The 21985-nt window shown below is 43.2% G+C and overlaps 1 protein-coding gene across 2 annotated transcripts in view; it reads right to left on the bottom strand.

Moving 5' to 3' along the window:
- LOC121582746 (neurogenic locus notch homolog protein 1) overlaps positions 1 to 21696 on the bottom strand; it is a 57921-nt gene extending 36225 nt beyond the window's left edge. For both annotated transcript variants that reach the window (XM_041898823.1, XM_041898824.1), the window contains exons 1-3: positions 21445 to 21696; positions 19316 to 19397; positions 3785 to 4047 (exon numbers count right to left, since the gene is read on the bottom strand). In XM_041898823.1, coding sequence (XP_041754757.1) covers positions 3785 to 4047; positions 19316 to 19397; positions 21445 to 21502 — 403 coding nt within the window. In that variant the 5' untranslated portion in view covers positions 21503 to 21696. The remainder of the gene's footprint in view (positions 1 to 3784; positions 4048 to 19315; positions 19398 to 21444) is intronic.
- Between the last annotated feature and the right edge of the window lie 289 nt (positions 21697 to 21985).

Here is a 21985-nt window from a genome sequence, read left to right as displayed (position 1 = left end):
ATTGTCGGATATTATTAATCCTAAATCAGACAGGTTTTTTACATGGACGATACATTGGAGATAATATAAGACAAGTACTGGAAACAATAGAACACTATGAAAAATGTGGGAAACCAGGCCTGGTATTCATAACTGACTTTGAAAAGGCTTTTGATAAAGTACGACTGGAATTTATATATAAATGCTTGGAATATTTCAATTTTGGAGAATCTCTTATAAAATGGGTTAAAATATAGTTATGTATAGTAACCCTAGGTATAAAATAGTAAATAATGGCTACTTCTCAGAAAGTATTAAACTGTCAAGAGTAGTAAAACAAGGTTGTCCACTATCGGCATATTTATTTATTATGGCCATCGAAACGTTAGCTATTAAAATCAGATCCAACAATAATATCAAGGGGCTAGAAATCCAAGGCTTAAAACAAAAGTGTCATTGTACGCTGATGATTCATATTTTTTTTAATCCACAATTTGGATCCGTCCACAGCCTCATAGGATCTAGATAATTGTTCTAACATCTCTGGATTACAACCAAATTATGATAACTGTACTATATTACGTATTGGATCACTAAAATATACAACTTTTACATTACTGTGTAGTTTACCAATAAAATGGTCTGACGGTGAACTGAACATACTCGGTATTCATATCCTGAAATCAATAAATTCTCAATACAATACATTTTAATAGAAAGTTAGCAAAAATAGATAAGATCTTGCTACCATGGAAAAGAAAATACCTGTCTATTTGTGAAAAAAATCACCCTGATTAACTCTTTAGTCATATCCCAGTTTACCCATTTGCTTATGGCCTTGCCTACACCTATCGACTTGTTTTTTAAATTATATGAGCAAAAAATATTCAATTTTGTTTGGAACGGCAAGCCAAACAAAATTAAAAGGGCCTATATATATATAATGAATATGAATTCAGAGGGCAGAAATGATTAAATATTAAAGCATTAGACCTCTCACTAAAGGCTTCAGTCATACAAACGTTATACTTAAAACCGAACTGGTTCTCTAGCAGATTAGTAAGAATGTCTCACCCCATGTCCAAGAACGGCCTTTTTCCCCTTTATTCAGATTACAACCTCTCACTTTCAGTTATTTGAAAATGAAATAATCTCCAAAATATACACTGCCGGTCAAAAGTTTTAGAAAACCTACTCATTCAAGGGTTTTTCTTTATTTTTTAAATATTTTCTACATTGTAGAATAATAGTGAAGACATCAAAACTATGAAATAACCCATATGGAACCATGTAGTAACCAAAAAAGTGTTAAACAAATCAAAATATATTTTATATTTGAGATTTTTCAAATAGCCACCCTTTGCCTTGATGACAGCTTTGCAGACTCTTGGCATTCTCTCAACCAGCTTCACCTGCAATGCTTTTCCAACAGTCTTGAAGGAGTTCCCACATATGCTGAGCACTTGTTGGCTGCTTTTCCTTCACTCTGCGGTCCGACTCACCCCAAACCATCTAAATTTGGTTGAGTTCGGGGGATTGTGTAGCTATAGTTAAACAAGCCATAGAAAGTTGGTTGTAATTTCAGTTTAATCCACCAGAAAAGACAGAACAAATATTACAACCAATACTATGGTTAAACTCAAATATACTAATTGATTTTAAAAATCATTATTTTTTGGAAGATAAACATTAAAAACGGTATAATCTTTGTAAACTATATTATAAATAGGACTGGTGGAGTTGTCACACATATAGCTAACAAAAATATATACATTCCGTTCTCAGAATCAACAAAACTCTCTCTATCCTCAATCCTGTTAAGTGTTTTCAGGTATGTTGGCCGCGCCCACTAATTGGCCACACCTGATCTTAGTGAGTGCTTGTTTCCTTTTAAATGGGGTCTGTTTGAATAGACTAAAATGAACAGCTTTGTATGAGTAAAAAAAAAACATGGCATGCTAGCTCCATCCTGGTGGCACATTGGGCTAATTCCATTGGTATGAGGACAGAAGACCATAGGTTTGAATCTCACTGACAGCATGTCACAAAAAAGAAAAAAGATGTTTGCATGATTCATGTGGAAGCAAATTAATTTCCATGTGTCATATCTGTGCTTGGAATTCAAAACAGTTAACACAAACTAATCTAGCAGTGTTATTAAAAGTATTATTGAAACATTCAGTGAAAGTTAAGGAGGTTATTAAAAAACCTCCAAATAACCTAAAATCTCCACTCTCAGAATGTTAATAAAACCTCCCAGGAAAACGTTCAGTAGTAAAAGATTATCAGAACCTCCCTGCAACTTAAAAATTAAGGTTCCTAGAACAGGCAAAATGTCACTTCCCATCTCAGAATGTTTTTTAAATGTTCTGTTTTACCGGTACTTATGGCTTCGTTCCCAGAACCAATGGAAAACCAAAAACGTACATTCCCACAACTTCCAAGGAACCAAATGTGCCAGCTGGGTACACTTCAACCACAACCATCAAATTACTCCAGAGGGAATAATCAAGTTGTGAATTCAATAGAAAAATCGATAGAGCCAGGAGTTCCCAGTCTCTGACCATGTGACCTGAACAGGAAAATCTTCTGGCCCCTAACACAGCGTCTTAAAACCTTGTGTGTCCTGGCTAGACCGAACGGTAATGCTGCAGCCTCCGGCACACGTTTACAGTGTCGGCATTAGTTCGAACCCAGCCTATTGCCCTTTGAAACAACCTACACTACATGACCAAAGGTATGTGGACACCTAATCATTGAATATCTCATTACAAAATCATGGGCATTTGATGAGGTTGAGGTCAGGGCTCTGTGCAAGCCAGTCAAGTTCTTCCTCACCGATCTCGACAAACCATTGCTGTATGGACCTCGCTTTGTGCACAGGGGCATTGTCATGCTGAAACAGGAAAGGGCCTTCCCCAAACTGTTGCCAAAAAGTTAGAAGCACAGAATCGTCTAGAATGTCATTGTATGCTGTAGCGTTAAGATTTCCCTTCACTGGAACTAAGGGGCCTAGCCCAAACCATGAAAACCAGCCCCATACAATTATTCTTCCTCCACCAAACTTTACAGTTGGCACTATGCATTCGGGCAGGTATGGTTCTCCTGGCATCCGCCAAACCCTGATTCGTCTGCCAGATGGGGAAGCGTGATTCATCACTCCAGAGAACGTGTTTCCACTGCTCCAGAGTCCAATGGCAGCGAGCTTTACACCACTCCAGCCAACGTTTGGCATTGCGCATGGGGATCTTAGGCTTGTGTGTGGCTTCTCGGCCATGGAAACCCATTTCATGACACTCCCGACGAACAGTTCTTGTGCTGACGTTGCTTCCAGAGGCAGTTTGGAACTCGGTAGTGAGTGTTGCAACCGAGGACAGATGATTTTTACGCGCTTCAGCACTCGGTGGTCCCGTTCTGTGAGCTTGTGTGGCCTACCACTTGGTTGCTGAGCCGTTGTTTCTCCTAGACGTTTCCCGTTGTTTCTCCTACACGTTTCCACTTCACAATAACAGCACTTAAAGTTGACCGGGGCAGCTCTAGCAGGGCGAACTGATTTGTTGGAAAGGTAGCATCCTATGACGGTGCCACGCTGAAAGCCACTGGGCCCTTCAGTAAGGTCATTCTACTGCCAATGTTTCCCTATGGAGATTGCACGGCTGAAATAGCCAAATTCACTAATTTGAAGGGGTGTCCACATACTTTTGTATAGATAGTGTATCTCTAGCTTTCCCTACTGTCATCCTCTCCCACTATCTGCTCACTAAAATCAGAAATGACCTTAAAAATATACATCTTAATATCTTACCTGACCAGCCGGGCGGGCAGCGGCAGCGGTAGTCGGAGAGCGTGATCAGGTCACAAGTCCCTCCATTGCGACAGGGCGAGCTCATGCAGGCGTGGTTGGTAGGCGTCAGGCACAGCTGGTCGGAGAAGCCCAGCCGACATATGCAGCGGAAGTCAAAAGTGTTGCCGTGGGATACGGCGCGGCACTCACCGCCGTTGCGGCATGGTGAGGGGTTGCAGGGGTTGGGGTACTGGCAGCGGCTACCCACGTAGTCACTTGTACACCTGGAGAGAAAGGAGACCAGTGACAGTTAGAGGCGGTCGAAACACAGGTGGAAAACAGTCTAAAACAGTCTAAAGTGAACCACTTGTTTTATGTGGAGGATATGAGGATAGAATGTGGTGGAATTCTATTGCAGTTTCTCTTAGCAGTACAATAGAATTGTATCTCCCCAAACTCTATATCAACACATGATACTAACGAGCCAGGAGTGGAGGGAAGCAAGAGGATGGGTGTGGATAGTGGCCCTCTCAGTTTCCCGCTCAACAGAGGCCCACAGCAGCCCTGCGAGGGAGGGAGGGAGGGATGGAGCGAGAGCCAGGCCAGGGTGGGCTGTTTTTCTAGTGTGTCTCCCTGGATTAAATGTCCCTCAGAACTTTGAAAACACACTCTGCTGGGACAACAGACGCCACCAAAAACAGGCTTTGGGGACAGTCTCGTTGTGCCGTCCCGTTCCCAGCTACCTTTTCCAACCCAGGCTGTCCACCCTCATCCCGTCATGACCCTAGAGATCAAGGGGCCCTGATCGGCCCAGCTGCCCAGACATGGAGCACCGCATTAAGGCTACTAAGCCCCTCTGTGCCCCTCCTCCACACTCCCACCAAAGTCAGACACAGCAACAGTCTCCTTGTCCAACCCTCCCCCCCACCCCCAACCATCATCACATCATGAGACACCCTCTTTATTCCCAGAAAGACCCTCACCCCCATCCCCAACCCTGGCAGCAGATGTGGTTAGCAGGGGAAAACTAGTCTGACTAGGCAGCACTGTAATAATCTAACGTGTATACTAAGAGATCTAGACTGCGATCTAGAGAATCTGTGTTTTTAATCGTGTGTGTGTGTGAGAGAGAGATAGAGAGGGAGTGTAAGTGTGTCTATGCATGTCAGAGAGGGCATCTGTTGGCCTCGTAGAATCTCCACAGGGAGCAGGTGCGCATGTTAATGAAGGCAGCTGTTAGGCACACCTCCTCCCCCTCTCCCCTCCTCTCTGTCCTCTAGAGGTGGGATGCTGTCCTCTAGAGGGCAGATGCGTTTTTCGTCACAAAAGGAGCGTCTTCCTTGCACAGCCGTGGGGGAAGTGTTGTGTACGCAATTAACCTGTATTTTACCACCAAACTCGCTTGGTTCCTTGATTTGATCTATATAGGCTATGCATTGATAACCCCCCCCCCCCCCAAAAAGGTATTTTGTTTAGTAGTATAACTACATGATTCCAGGCTATTTTCAAATGGTAAAAATAGCTACTAGCCATGTGCTTTCTCTGTGACCAAACATGATGACATTCTATTTTTAGCTGATATGGGAGCGAAATATACATTCAAGCAGCATATCAAACTGGGATGATGTTGTAGGTTACACTGGTAAGTATAATAATATTTGCCAGGGCATATTATTTAATTATAAATCAGATTATTTCACATGTGGGAAGCTAAAAGGCTAGCTTGCGTGCTGTTTTTAGACAGCTAGCTAGCAAGCTGCTAGAGGAGTAGCCTACAGCTAACTGGCAGGCACAAAACAAGGTAATGTAAAACAAACCTAAACTTTCATTACATGTAGCTATTACTCAACTATGCAATTGATTTTCTTTGGTGATGCTTTCAACATGATTCTTCTTTGCTTTTACCACAAATGGGCAGATGAAAAGGAAATTTCTGCTATCGCCCCCTTGTGAATATTGCTATTCGGGGGTCTAGGAACACATGGAACGGCGAGGGTATCACGTTACCAAAAGGTGTTTGTTGCTACAAAAAATATGACTCCACCCAAGAGCACATCGACGTACATTAACTGTGTGGAGACCTTTACCGGAGTCACCCTTTCACCTAGTATGGTCACGATACCTGAGTTTTCACTTTGATACCGATACCAGGTTTAGTATCATGATACTCGATACCAAAACAATACCACAGCAAAAAAAAAATTTAAGGACAGATTTTTCCCAGTTTAATTCAAGTGTGCATGCAGCTAGCACTGTTGTTTGGTTAGCGGTTTCTGTAGCGCACATGAGATGGAGATTGCAAAACAAATGCCCACTGGATTGACATAAATAATCATGATTCTGCCAGGTAGGTATAGGCTACTTTGTACTTAACTTTTAATTAATAAGATTTTTGGGAAAGCCTTTCCATCTACCTGAAGACGGTTATCATTAGCATCACTAACGGCTACACAAAGTGGTAGACATACACGCACCGCACACACAGACAGGGGCATTCCCGTGCCGTTACCTCTTCAGAAAGTCGCAGGGAATACGAATCATTGACGCAATCTGTTCATGTTTTATGATAAGCTTGGGCTAATTAATTAATTTTCTAATAAGTTCAATACATTTAGGTGATTTCCAAAATGTGCAACACATTTTTATAGAAGAACAGAAAGTAACAAATTCTAACACCTGAGCGTTTTGTGTTATAGTGTCGAAAAAGTACAGAAGTTTCAGTACACCATGCAACACCACCGCTTACTTCCTCTAAATACTCTCACTTGTGAATCCTCTCTCTCTCCCTCTCAAATTCAAAAAAAGCTTTACTGCCATGAAAGTGATGACCCATGATCTCTTTCACGCTCAGCCAGGGGAGAACGACTGCCCCTCTCATTTAAGCCACAGAAGTTCAAGGCCGACCACGGTACTGCAGAAAACAGATTCCACCATTACAGTGAATGGAAAAATCTGCCGAGGTGAATCTTCGTGTATAGAAAAATATATTTTCTGAAGACAACCATGGTACCAATAATTGTTTGTAATGCACCAGATGTATGTCCTTGAACAGATTATTTTTTTAATCGCACACAGACGAAGTTAAGGATAATTTAGTTGCTAATGGCAGCCTGCAGTACCCCGTTCTGCCTTCAACTGGAGTTACTCAATGAGAGGAGGCAGCACTGAGCTAGCCTGCAACGTCACCCTGGAGTGGCTCAAACTGCGCATGTTATGTCTCCATGCGACGCCATCTTAACCGACTTTATTTGGCTTCAATGCGCTATTGAGTCTTCACATAGGAATGAATGGTGTCACGTGATTGATGGCTTTGTCCATTCATATATACAGTCATTGCTCTCAGCCCTGTTTTTTTTTGTAATTTTTACAGCCCTCATCTCAGACCTCACACGTGCCTGTTGGGAGACTCTGTGGTTGACTCACTACGATATGAGGACTGGGGGTGAGGCTAACCGCTCTACCCTCCCCAGGGGTCCAACCAGAGGCAATTGGCAAAACCGTGTCTTTGAAGTTTCTTTGCCTCCCATGCAGACTTCACTTTTCACTGTAACATGACTCAATACGTCCAGCAGGATAACCTTTTTTGGATGTGTCAGGGGCTCACAGTACTATTGTACAATATGTATGGAGAGAGTTGTGTTTGTGCGAAATAGACGAATAAAGACAAAGACGGAGGTGGAGTCTGTGTGTCTGCATATTTATGCGCGTGCCTGCCTATGTGTGTTTCCCCCATCCCCTCACTGTAACGGATCTTCTTTGTCCTGAAGTCAGCCCCCCCCCCACGCTGTAAAACCCATCAGGCCTCGGCAACACACCACAGCAACAGGTCTCTCCCAGCAATGTAATGTCCCCTCAGGGCCAGAGCAGATGCTTCCCTGAACCCTGACCCCAAACACATTTGTGACTTTGGGTCAGCCCCCTCTCCTCCCCTACTCCCTTCCCCATATAGGGCCTGATCTGCCATCTGCCACTGAGGGTGACTTTAGCCTCCTACACAAAAACAGCCCCCAACTCCCACTTTTTTTTCCTTCACAAACGTAGTGCACTGGGCCTTTACTAGTCCTTTATTAGCGGGCCGATATAGCCGTCTGTAGCGCGGACAAAAAAAAACATTCTGGTGTTTATGTGTGTGTGCATGAAGAAGTGTGCCACTTCAAGCTGTTTGTTGCCACTGCTCAAGTAAACTCCCTCCTTTCCCTTTCCCCACACCACCACCCCCTTTCTTACTTGTTCAACCTTCTTACTTGTTCATCTTTTTCCGCCCCTTCATCATTATGTTTGTCTTCAAATGAAATTATATTTGTCACATGCGCCGAATACCACAGGTGCAGACCTTACCTTGAAATGCTTACTTACAAGCCCTTAACCAACAGAGTTTTTAAAAAGTAAGTAAGAAACATTTGCTAAATAAACTAAAGGAAAAATAGTAACAATAAAATAACAATAACGAGGCTATATACGAGGGGTACCAGTACCGAGTCAATGTGCAGGGGTACGGGTTAGTCGAGGTAATATGTACATGTAGGTAGGGGTAAAGTGACTATACATAGATAATAAACAGTAGCAGCAGCGTATGTGAAGAGTGTGAAGGAATGTGAATGTATGTGTGTTTGTGTGTGTGTTTTGTGTGTGTGTGTGTGTGTGTGTGTGTGTGTGTGTGTGTGTGTCTCTGTGTTGGAGTGTCAGTGTAGTATGTGTGAGTGTGTGGTTAGAGTCCAGTGAGTGTACATTGAGCATTTTCAAGAGAGTCAGTGCAAAAAATTATAATAAAATAAGGGGGTCAATGCAAATAGTCCGGGTAACCATTTGATTAACTGTTCAGAAGTCCTATGGCTTGGGGGTAGAAGCTGTTCAGGAGCCTTTTGATCCCAGACTTAGCGCTCTAGTACTGCATGCCGTGTGGTAGCAGAGTTAAGTCTATGACTTGGGTTGCTGGAGTCTTTGACAATTTTTATGGCCTTCCTCTGACACCGCCTGGTATAGAGGTCCTGGAAGGCAGGAAGCTCGGCCCAGTGATATACTGGGCCGTTCGCACTACCCTATGTAGCGCCTTGCGGTCGGATGCCGAGCAGTTGCCATATCAAGCGGTGATGCAACCAGTCAGGATGCTCTCGATGGTGCAGCTGTAGAACTTTTTGAGGATCTGAGGTCACATGCCAAATCTTTTCAGCCTCCTGAGGGGGAAGAGGCGTTGTCGTGCCCTCTTCACGACTGTCTTGGTGTGTTTGGACCATGATAGGTCCTTAGTGATGTGGACACCAAGGAACATGAAGCTCTCGACCCGCTCCACTACAGTCCCGTCGATGTGAATGGGGGCGTGCTCGACCCTCCTTTTCCTGGGGCCACGATCAGCTCCTTTGTCTTGCTCAAGTTGAGGGAGAGGTTGTAGTCTTCTAGAAGTTCCCTTGTTTAATCATTACCCAGGCCCTGACCCCTGGAGGTCTACATCTGCTAGCTAGTTGGACTGGGAGCATAACCACTCTGTTGATGTGTGTGTGTGTGTGTGTGTGTGTGTGTGTGTGTGTGTGTGTGTGTGTGTGTGTGTGTGTGTGTGTGTGTGTGTGTGTGTTCATTCATGTGTTCGTGTCTGCGACTATACATTGAGCTGGTGTATCAACTGCTGTACAGTTCTTTGTTTATACCCTACCCATGAAATCAGCATTCACTTTGCAGGTGGTCAAACGGTTTGCTTGGTTCTCACCATTTGGACAAGAAAGTAAGTAGCCTACAAGTGTAGAACTCCAATTGTAATAATATCGGAGCACCTTAAAGTCGTCCGAATACATAGGTTTGGTTTGTTCCTAGCAGAACTTGGCTAGGCGAAGCGACCGTCTGGGCTCTCATACTCCCTAAAGACCTTCGCTTAAAAAATAAATAAAAAACTGCAATATTACTGTTATTTGTCCCTGTTGAGCCACTGTAGCAACAACATAGCCAGAAACACTTCCTCAAAATAGTCCGAATTAATCTAAGATAAATCAAGAAATCTGTCATTAATTCTAGCTAAGATGTTTGGTGCAGTATTTCTCAAGTGAAAAAATGTGCATGAAATCTGGTCGTCTCTCGTTGAATGACAACACTTCATCTTCCCACTCCTACTAGGAGTAGTACTGTTGATCAATCACTGACGATGGGGTGTAGACTAAGCTACCATTGTGAGCGAGCGTTGCGCCTTTTTATTTTCAATAAATATTGATTACCCATTTATTTGTCTCAGCCTGCAAATCGTCCTCCTAAAAGGTAGGCTATATCCTACATGCAAATGTAACTCAAGAGAAAGTGCAAGTGTCCGCTCTCATCATTCTTGCTGCTTTAAATTCAGTAGCCATAGGTGTGAGATCAGGTGCGCGTGTGGTCTCAATTAAAATTGTATTCTATAGCCTATGCATGGGCGGAGAAGCACGGGGCAGTTATCATTCCAAGGATATTAACTTCCTAAATATGATTAGGATATAATTTACTACATTGTCTAGAAATACATATTGATTACCCATATTTGTCTCCGTCTGAAAATCGCCCAACTCCAAAAAGGTAGGCTATAAAACATAGCTCAAGAGAAAGTGCAAGAGTCTCTCTCCAACTCTGCTCTCTTCAAACTAAGTCTAGCCAAACTACGTCTGGGGAGATTAGAGTGCCCCCCGGCGCCCACCTGACTCACCACCGGCCCCCAACCCTAGACCCGTATCAGAGCTCCAGGCATCTTCAGCTTTTTTCAATAGCAGCACTAGAGTGTCTCCAGTGATTATGTTAATTAATGTAAGGTCTAGTGTTATTTTTTGGGAAGCGTGTTTACATAGCTAGGGCTGACACTGAGGAATTGTGAGGAGCAGTATCAACAACTGCTGCATTATCAAAACAGTTGCTTTGTGAGAAGGTGTTAACCGTGGAAAGTTTTAACCAATGTCCACAGTTAGCAAATGTTATATAACATTTCCCAGCGGCCTTGCATTCGCCCCAAGTCAGATCAGGTCCGCTGAGACCATGGCCCAGTGAGTCACTGGAGCTGGGCAGTTGGGCCTTTTGGTAAAACTTGGGGCAAATCTCCAATGGAAATTCAGCACTTGGGAATGGTTCGGCCCTTGAGACTTAAAAGCCAATAAATGCCCAACACCTGCCCACATGCTTGGCGCTTGACCCTGTGCCACATTGGCCGGCTCCTGATACAGCCTTAAGCCTCAACTATGAGCTGAGCTTTGCCAGAGAGCACAGAGTAATCCTATAGGAGGACAAATGAAGAGCAGCATTCCTTGAATCGTGGCGGAGCATCGCAGAGGCTAAATGCGTTCCTCTGAACACAATCTTAGAGTTTCACATACTCCCTTAATAGACCTTCGCTTGAAAAACGAGAAAAGGTTGGAGTCATTAAAACTAGTTTTTCAACCACTCCACAAATTTCTTGTTAACAAACTATAGTTTTGGCAAGTCGGTTAGGACATCTACTTTGTGCATGACACAAGTAAATTTTCCAACAATTGTTTACAGACAGATTATTTCACTTATAATTCACTGTATCACAATTCCAGTGGGTCAGAAGTTTACATACACTAAGTTGACTGTGCCTTTAAACAGCTTGGAAAATTCCAGAAAATTATGTCATGGCTTTAGAAGCTTCTGATAGGCTAATTGACATCATTGAGTCAATTGGATGTGTACCTGTGGATGTATTTCAAGGCCTACCTTCAAACTCAGTGCCTCTTTGCTTGACATCATGGGAAAATCAAAAGAAATCAGCCAAGACCTCAGAAAAAAAATTGTAGACCTCCACAAGTCTGGTTCATCCTTGGGAGCAATTTCCAAATGCCTGAAGGTACCACGTTCATCTGTACAAACAATAATACACAAGTATAAACACCATGGGACCACGCAGGCGTCATACCACTCAGGAAGGAGACGCGTTCTGTCTCCTAGAGATTAACGTACTTTGGTGCGAAAAGTGCTAATCAATCCTAGAACAACAGCAAAGGACCTTGTGAAGATGCTGGAGGAAACAGGTACAAAAGTATCTATATCAACTGTAAAACGAGTCCTATATCGACATAACCCGAAAGGCCTCTCAGCAAGGAAGAAGCCACTGCTCCAAAACCGCCATAAAAAAGCCAGACTACGGTTTGCAACTGCACATGGGGACAAAGATCGTACTTTTTGGAGAAATGTCCTCTGGTCTGATGAAACAAAAATAGAACTGTTTGGCCATCATGACCATCGTTATGTTTGGAGGAAAAAGGGGTAGGCTTGCAAGCCGAAGAACACCATCCCAACCATGAAGCACGGGGGTGGCAGCATCATGCTGTGGGGGTGCTTTGCTGCAGGAGGGACTTGTGCACTTCACAAAATAGATGGCATCATGAGGAAGGAAAATTATGTGGATATATTGAAGCAACATCTCAAGCATACTTCCAAAGTTGTGGCAAAATGGCTTAAGGACAACAAAGTCAAGGTATTGGAGTGGCCATCACAAAGCCCCGACCTCAATCCTATAGACAATTTGTGGGCAGAACTGAAAAAGCGTGTCTGAGCAAGGAGGCCTACAAACCTGACTCAGTTACACCAGCTCTGTCAGGAGGAATGGGCCAAAATTCACCCAACTTATTGTGGGAAGCTTGTGGAAGGCTACCCAAAACGTTTGACCCAAGTTAAACAATTTAAAGGCAATTCTACCAAATACTAATTGAGTGTATGTAAACTTCTGACCCACTGGGAATGTGATGAAATAAATAATTCTCTCTACTATTATTCTGACATTTCACATTCTTAAAATAAAGTGGTGATCCTAACTGACATAAAACAGGGAATTTTTACTAGGATTAAATGTCAGGAATTGTGAAAAACTGAGTTTAAATGTATTTGGCTAAGGTGTATGTAAACTTCTGACTCATTTTGATGTTTTTGCCGAGGAGATCTTAGTCGTGCAATTTTACATCTAACTAAGATGTTTGGTGCAGTATTTCTCAAGTGAAAAAATTTGCATGAAAACGAGTCTTCTATCATTGAATAACAACAAACACTTCATTGAAGAATCATGTTGACCAATGACAGGGCGTAGACTTCGGCTTCCGAACTTCGGCTTGCCTCGAGAATTTTGTGTGTGTGCACGAACAGCCGAATAACCCTATGCCGAAGAACAAAACGAACAAAAACGTCACAAACTGTCATCATAATACACTGCTCAAAATAATTAAGGGAACACTAAAATAACACATCCTAGATCTGAATGAATGAAATAATCTTATTAAATACTTTTTTATTTACATAGTTGAATGTGCTGACAACAAAATTACACAAAAATGATCAATGGAAATCAAATGTATCAACCCATGGAGGTCTGGATTTGGAGTCACCCTCAAAATTAAAGTGGAAAACCACACTACAGGCTGATCCAACTTTGATGTAATGTCCTTAAAACAAGTCAAAATGAGGCTCAGTAGTGTGTGTGGCCTCCACGTGCCTGTATGACCTCCCTACAACGCCTGGGCATGCTCCTGATGAGTTGGCGGATGGTCTCCTGAGGGATCTCCTCCCAGACCTGGGCTAAAGCATCCACCAACTCCTGGACAGTCTGTGGTGCAATGTGGCGTTGGTGGATGGAGCGAGACATGATGTCCCAGATTTGCTCAATTGGATTCAGGTCTGGGGAACGTGCGGGCCAGTCCATAGCATCAATGCCTTCCTCTTGCAGGAACTGCTGACACACTCCAGCCACATGAGGTCTAGCATTGTCTTGCATTAGGAGGAACCCTAGGCCAACCGCACCAGCATATGGTCTCACAAGGGGTCTGAGGATCTCATCTCGGTACCTAATGGCAGTCAGGCTACCTCTGGCGAGCACATGGAGGGCTGTGCGGCCCCACAAAGAAATGCCACCCCACACCATGACTGACCCACCGCCAAACCGGTCATGCTGGAGGATGTTGCAGGCAGCAGAACGTTCTCCACGGCGTCTCCAGACACTGTCACATGTGCTCAGTGTGAACCTGCTTTCATCTGTGAAGAGCACAGGGCGCCAGTGGCGAATTTGCCAATCTTGGTGTTCTCTGGCAAATGCCAAACGTCCTGCACGGTGTTGGGCTGTAAGCACAACCCCCACCTGTGGACGTCGGGCCCTCATACCACCCTCACGGAGTCTGTTTCTGACCGTTTGAGCAGACACATGCACCTTTGTGGCCTGCTGGAGGTCATTTTGCAGGGCTCTGGCAGTGCTCCTCCTTGCACAAAGGCGGAGGTAGCAGTCCTGCTGCTGGGTTGTTGCCCTCCTATGGCCTCCTCCACGTCTCCTGATGTGCTGGCCTGTCTCCTGGTAGCGCCTCCATGCTCTGGACACTACGCTGACAGACACAGCAAACCTTCTTGCCACAGCTCGCATTGATGTGCCATCCTGGATGAGCTGCACTACCTGAGCCACTTGTGTGGGTTGTAGACTCCGTCTCATGCTACCACTAGAGTGAAAGCACCGCCAACATTCAAAAGTGACCAAAACATCAGCCAGGAAGCATAGGAACTGAGAAGTGGTCTGTGGTCACCACCTGCAAAACCAGTCCTTTATTGGGGGTGTCTTGCTAATTGCCTATAATTTCCACCTGTTGTCTATTCCATTTGCACAACAGCATGTGACATTTATTGTCAATCAGTGTTGCTTCCTAAGTGGACAGTTTGATTTCACAGAAGTGTGATTGACTTGGAGTTACATTGTGTTGTTTAAGTGTTCCCTTAATTTTTTTGAGCAGTGTATATGCACTAACTGTTGCGAACTGTTTCAGATGGGAAGCATGCGGACACTTTAAGGGGTAGCTAACATGCTAAGTAGTTGCAAAACACTATGGTTGTGGTTAGCTAAAGTTGCTAATTAGCCAAGATGTTCAAGTTGTTTCTAACGCGATTTAAACACGCAACCTTTGCGTTATACACCCAATGTTTGCGTTATACATCCACCCATCCTCCCCAACCAACCTCCCTACGTCTTAAGTAACCAGACCATGTACATATCATTAGTATTTGGGGTATCCATTAGGCTGCAATTTCGGAAGACTGTCAAACACAGACCATTGAAGTCAACTTTTATTCACAGGAGACGATAAGGCTAAAAGAGCTGGGAGGGCAACGACATCTCAACATCTAAAGCCTGACCATGACTGATATCACTGTAAATTGGACTCAAATGCACACACACACGTGTGCGCACAAACACACATTTTGGCTATTAGAGAACATTCAGACACTGTGAGAAACAGGAAGCTTCACCACACACCAACACAGGACTTGAGATAACCTCTCACTTTGCAGAATCCCTGCTGCTGAGGCCTTTCCCATGAGGGCACACTGATGTGGTCTATAATAATAATATAATATGCCATTTAGCTGACGCTTTTATCCAAAGCGACTTACAGTCATGCGTGCATACATTTTATTTTTAATTTTTTTGTGTATGGGTGGTCCCGGGGATCGAACCCACTACCTTGGCGTTACAAGCGCCGTGCTCTACCAGCTGAGCTACTGAGAACCTACTGAGAACCACAATTTGGTCTGTCTGTAGTGCCACATAAACGGTAAATTGGCACAACACATTTGACTCAGTCACTCCTGAGATTGAGTGGAGGCAGTGTGAAAGTGACCAGGTGTGCCATTCAGACCAAACTCATTGTCAGACAAAACTCCCTCAGACCAAACTAATGTTGATACAAGTGGAGGGAAGGATGGGAAGCCATAAGGTGAACATTCTGTTTTGGGGATGATCCATGTCGAAAGGCTTTAAATAAAATAGCTATTCTTGGAGCCGGAGGTGGAGGACAGAAAAGATGGGCGACTTTCCCCCCCAAAAAAGTACTTCCTGTTTTCGGGGAGGGGAGGCAATCCTGCAGGAAGGAGCAGCGGAAAAATGTCAGTAAAACCATGTCCTGTTCTAAACCCAAACCTAATCCCTACTAGTTTGGTCCAGATCTGGATGCGTTTTAGCTTGGTCCTTTAACCATATATAGAATATGGCCACCAGTTCATCCATCATAAAACATTGACTTGAATGGGAATACGTTCTATTAATTTTGCTTGTCAGAGAAGTTGGCTGAACTAAAGTATGCATATCTGGACCAGGCTAAGCCCCTACCATGTCCCATTCTAACTCCCTCTAAATCTTTGACCTGTCAGGTCTCTGATTGAGTCTGTCTGAAATCTATCCCAGTATATTCTTGAGTCAAACTCCACCTCATCATAACTGCCATCTGTGTCATGGGCCCAATCTCTGGATCATTTTATCAAGAATGACTTCAGTCATTTGTAAATTCCTAAAAATAAGTAAAAGGGTGATCAAATGACCAGATGACGTGCTAAATGCCCTTTGACATTTCTGCTGCTGCCACCTGCCCACCTCTGATGGAACTCAGCACCATCACATCAATCAAACCACACACTGAAACTAGGGCAAACTTTTCCCAAGACAACATAGCTACCTTAGGTTATTCCACGTAAACAGTTGGGGGTCATTCCACGTAAACAGTTGGGGGTCATTCCATGTCATTTCAGCAAGCCATGATACCCACCATTTCAGATTGTCCTGAAATCGTTTCTGTAGTTAGAAAGAGATAAGATTAGAATTCCTGCAACATTATTTTGTTGGAATATAATTTGATCTCTGGGAAATTAAACTGAGTTAGACATGAGGAATCCAAAGAAATTGTCAAAAGCAACCAACAGACCCCACACCAATCCTAACCCAACGATTATACAGTATCAGTTCTATGTATGGAGTAGTACGGAGCTGCGGCTCTGAGTAGTTTTTCTTCATCCTATGTAATGTGTTCTCAGTGAATTTGGTGATGTTTTTCCCCCCCCTGTTCAGAGATATTAGTCATTGAAGTTGTTAGGTTTATTGGGTATCCATTAGTTGTTAGAACAAGCTCCCCCACGACGCCAGGACAGCGTAGTCACTGACCACCTTCCGGAGACACTTGAAACCCTACCTCTTTAAGGAATACCTGGAATAGTATAAAGTAATCCTTCTTCCCCCACCCCCCATTAAAAAAAAGGTGGTTGTCCCACTAGCTATCATAAGTTGAATGCACCAATTTGTAAGTCGCTCTGGATAAGAGCGTCTGCTAAATGATGTAAATGTAATTTCCCATCCTACATCCTGATATTACCAGGTTCTGACCACTAGATGGTGCTGTTACTGCTGTTAGGTGATATTTTTTAAAATATCATATTGGTTTCCTTACCCTGTAAGCAGTCTATAGACAAGATATGACAGCAACCAGTCCTTTGGTTTTGTTTACCTAGCCACTGTTTCAAATGTTAACTTTTTTGTGGCACAAATCCAATGCAAGTCAGTGGTACCTATATTAGTATTTTCACGCTTCATATCCAAATAATTTTACACGATCGAATTTGAGATACTTTAGGATGATTTGAAACAGCATCTAGTGGTCAGAATCTGGTAATATCAGGATGTAGGATGGGACACAAACATAACAACTTAAATTACTAAATTATCTGAGCAGGGTGAAAAAACATCACCAAATTCACTGGGAATAAATAACATAGGATGAAGAAACAATACTCTGAGCCGCAGCTCCATACTACTTGTCAAACATAGAGAACTGATACTATATAACTGTTGTTGGGGTGGGATTGGCGTGGGGTGTCAATGGGTGGCTTTTGACCATTCGTTTGGATTCCTCATATCTAACTCATTGTTAGAAATAAGTTTAGTCCAAATCGGATGTTAGGTACTATATTTATTGAATATTATAAATTAAAATGGCAAATTTGGGTTCAATCAATTAGCTTAATTTCTCAGATATCAAATTATATTTCAAAAATACAAAACAATCTTGCAGGAATCCGTATCTTTTCTGTTTCTAAAAACAAACGATTTCAGAACTATCTGAGATGGTGGGTGTCTAAATCCTCTTTCTTGTATTTTTTGAGGTGGAACGACCCGTGTGTGTATCATAAACTTAATAAATAAACATGAGCTTGATAATCATCAATTCCCTCCCAGTGACGCTCCACACTGACCCTTGAATATTGACACTGACACACCTAAATGTCCAGTATGATAGATGGTTGTTTGGCTTGGTGAGGAAAGTAGAGATAAATGATGAATGAGAGGAAGACTAAGGCTGCGTTTTGACAGGCAGCCCAATTCTGATCTTTTTTTCACTAATTGGTCTTTTGAAAATATCAGAATTGGGCTGCCTGTGTAAACACAGCCTAAGGAGAGAGTGGACAGAGACATCCACATCTCCCTCTGATGAGGCCCACTAGATGCCCCTATCCTGTCTTGGCAATCCAGTCTCCTTTTAACCTCATTTAAAAACTGATTTACTTAACAAAAGGCACATCCAATTCAGATGTAATTGAGTTGTGGCCCATGGGCTAGCATGGGTCCCTCTGTCCCAAGAGTGGGGCCTTCCCCAAATGCCATCAGGCCACACCCACCCAGTAGCCCACCACTGAACTCCTTCAGAGAGGCCACCAGCACCATGGTGATAAAAAAAGAGACATCATTTTTTGCAACAACATATTTTCAGGGATGAACACAGGTCTTTTGTATCTTCATTATAAATTGCATGAAGGGTTTTTGCAGCAGGTCTTTAAATACAAATGTAAAAATATTAAGTATATAAATACATAGTATTTTGTAACATACACTGCCCATCCCTGCACCAGCATCAGGCCCAGGCTAGAGAGCCCTCATCTGCTCCACTCACTCCCACTTGTTTGCTTTCAAATTTCTTCAGTTTACTCCAATTAATCTGACTCCACCAATAACATCCAATCTAATTACATTTCAGCGCCATCTGGCCCTCTACTGGAGTTCACAAGGGGGAGAGTGCCTATTCATAAATCAGGAGACAAGCCCTCGAACGGGGTACGGCAAGGGTTTTGGGGTGTGTTGTGGCGTTTTTTGCAGGGGGGGGGGGATAGTAGTTGTAGCGTTCTTGGGAAGCCCCACTCTGATTAGTCACACAGCATTACTCTGACTAGGGGACAATGGTCGCCGGGCGGCATGCAATCCCCAGCTGTCGCCCCATGAAAGAGCAGAAAAACAAGATTTAGGACTGGGACGCGTCCCTCACTCCGCCGGGGAAGGGTCCTGCATTCATAAGCGGGGGGGGCACTTCTCTTTCAGTCTTTTTTTTTTTTTAAGTGCAGACGTGCGGTGCTCTGTGGCTACAGGAAGGACCTTGCTCAGAGGAAAGTTGAGGGCCTCTAGTTGCCGAGCAGAGCTGCCTCTCAAAGGCTGGAATGAGGGGGAACACAAGGCCCCTTGCCTCTATAGCCTACCAAAGAACAATCTAATATGTCTAATACCACACACTATTATCAAAACCTTACAATACCCATAACACTGCACCATGCACCTTACAAAATACCCAAGGATAACTTCAGAGTTCCAATAACCCAACTTTGAACTCCAGTGCTCAGAAACACCCAAACTCAAAATCCTGATCACGGTTGTAATAACTGGCCTGGTATTGGGGGAAAAGTTCTGATGTTGATATCAAACAAGTAAAGCCATTCAGCGAAGTGTTGTTAATATGTGGACTATGGACTACTTACCTGCATTCTCCGTTTCCATCAGGGGAGGCCTCACACCTCCCTCCGTTCAGACATGATTCAGTAGTTCGAGAGCATCTTAGACCTGTAGAGAAAAATCTGTTATAAAGGAGCAACAGTAACGCTCTCACAAAATCACAGTAATTCACACAAAAACATATTCCACACATATAATTCAGTCATGAAACTCTTAATAGGCCCACTGTAAAAACATTATTTTACCGTAAGACATAGGCTGCAGAAAGTGGAACTTTAAAAGCCAATTCACATTAATAATACCTGCACAATAACCATTTTTGCTAAATGCCAACTGAGATGTGTGCTTTGAAACTAATCATGTAATGTGCACGCTGTGGTTTGGGGGACCCTGTAGGCCTAGACAACTTGTTGGCCGGTGAGGCTAGTAGCATGCATGGTGGTGGCTAATGCTACTTCCTGATGTTCCCCACATCAGAGAGGAAGAGAGAGGCCCAACTCGGCCAAAAATCTGTCAATTCAATTTAAGGGGCTTTTTGGCATGGGAAACATATGTTTACATTGCCAAAGCAATGTCTCCCTCCAGCAGGTGGCGTTTTTTTTTTGTTTCGCCCACCAAGACATTAGTTTTTGTATTTGTCGAATTTGGTCAACAACAAAAAATTAATGGCTAATTTGCTACGTGAGGTTTATTTGATTGAATATAAGTTTCGTAATGGTTAAATTGTTACGAGTGTACTGATAAGTAGGACACGTGACATCCTGACAACTTTGAAAACACACTATATCTGAGTTGTCTCGAGATGGCTATGCATATTCATGGCATGACGCTAGTAGCATAGCATCTCTCTCCATTGAATACAGGCGGTTAACGTGAACCACTCTCATCGAATATGAAAAAAAGGATTACAATAATGAGATGTATCCACCAATCTCCCAAAAAAGGATAGGCAGGAATTAGACAGACCGCGGTGCCGACTCCCATTGTTAGCGCGGAGAGACCTGTATCTTGGCAGTATATCCATAATGTTTGCCCACATTGATGCCGCATTCAAAACAACTGGGAACTCGGAAAAATACGAGGTCAAATCATGACGTCAGTGATCTTAAGGTCTGCGCTCTAGAAAGATGTACGAACCAGTCGCCTGGGGACACGAGTGTATTACCGTCTGGGCACATCAAGCCCAGATGATTGGAGATACATAGTACCCACTAGCGGCTGTCAAGGCTAGCTTTGCGCGAAAGCGCAACAGCTGCTGAGCTCAGATGTGTGAACAAAAGAAATCACAGTCCAGCACGAGCCAGAAAACGAGCCACAAACCCCAACCCCCTATGGGACTCACACTCTCTCCCATAGAGAGAGAATACCCCCCCACCAACGCCTTCCGCAACACACGCGTTCCATAGCCTACCACAAAACTCTCGCTCCACAGTGAAAATTAAGCCTTTGCCTACTTCACGAGAAAGAAAACAAAATGTATCTAATTTAAAATCTAGACATAGCCTAGTTAGACGAAATCAAGTGTAAGTTTTTTTTTTTTACTTTCAAAAAAAGGCACACATCAACAATAGCCTACATGCTTAGTGGGCTAAACGTTTTACAAAAATTACACAGTTCACAACTCAAAGGCCCTCCCGTAGCTCAGTTGGTAGAGCATGGCGCTTGCAACGCCAGGGTTGTGGGTTCGATTCCCACGGGGGGCCAGTATGAAAAATGTATACACTCACTAACTGTACATCGCTCTGGATAAGAGCGTCTGCTAAATAACTAAAATGTAAAGCAAAGACGATAAAGACTGACGTGCCAAGGCACAGAGGAATGAGTTCCCATAACTTGTTCGCACTGAGAAAGACGCAGAAGATCAGAGATCCGTAATAAAGCAAATCAAATAGCCAACGCGCCTTCTAAACCATATCAGATTACCGTACCACTTCAATCCGTAGACTGCAGAACACCAGAAGCCTATTTCCCAAACATTAAACCCTCATTTACTGAAATGAACGAAAAGTGATCTCCTTGCAGCACTCAACAAAATCAACATAACAGTCATTCAACTCCACTTAATAATAGTGATTTTAATTAAAACATTAAGTCCACAATTGTTTAAATCGTTAGGAGAAATAACTTTACAGTATCTTTTTTCCAGGCACTTTACCTTGTGTTATGACGATGACTGGAATAAGAAACGTTAGTTTCACAAAGAAACGATACATTCCTCCTCTTTTCAATTAAAAAAAAGTCGTACAATTCGTAGGGTTTGCATAGATCCAGTGTCGTTAGCTGCAGACGTGGCTCAATTAAAAAAATAAAATATCCTTTGTAAATAAATAAATTCGACTGACAGACGACTCACCCCGGAGAGAATCGTCTCCGTGAGAACTCAATACGTGAGATGTCGACGCATACGCTTTCGAGTTCCGAATGAAGAGTAGTCTATCGCGTAACTCTGAAAGTTCCTCCTCCCCACCCCAATGTCCTCAGCCAATAGGGGTTACCCTTCAAATCAGGTAGACCAACGGCTATCAGGTAGACCAACGGCTGCCTATGAACTCAACTCATTCGTTATGGTTTCACTGTCAGTGCCAAATTAGCAAATACTGTATGTGTAATGAAATGTGTACAATAATCCATTGAAAAGGAAACCCCTACCCCCCATTTGTGAATGTAGCCTACATAATACAAGTTGTATCTGGTTG

The sequence above is a fragment of the Coregonus clupeaformis genome, chromosome 15 (genome assembly GCF_020615455.1).
Source record: "Coregonus clupeaformis isolate EN_2021a chromosome 15, ASM2061545v1, whole genome shotgun sequence".
NCBI classification, from domain to species: Eukaryota; Metazoa; Chordata; class Actinopteri; order Salmoniformes; family Salmonidae; genus Coregonus; species Coregonus clupeaformis.
Note: the sequence above shows the minus strand (reverse complement) of the source record. Positions and strands in the feature narration are given on the sequence as shown.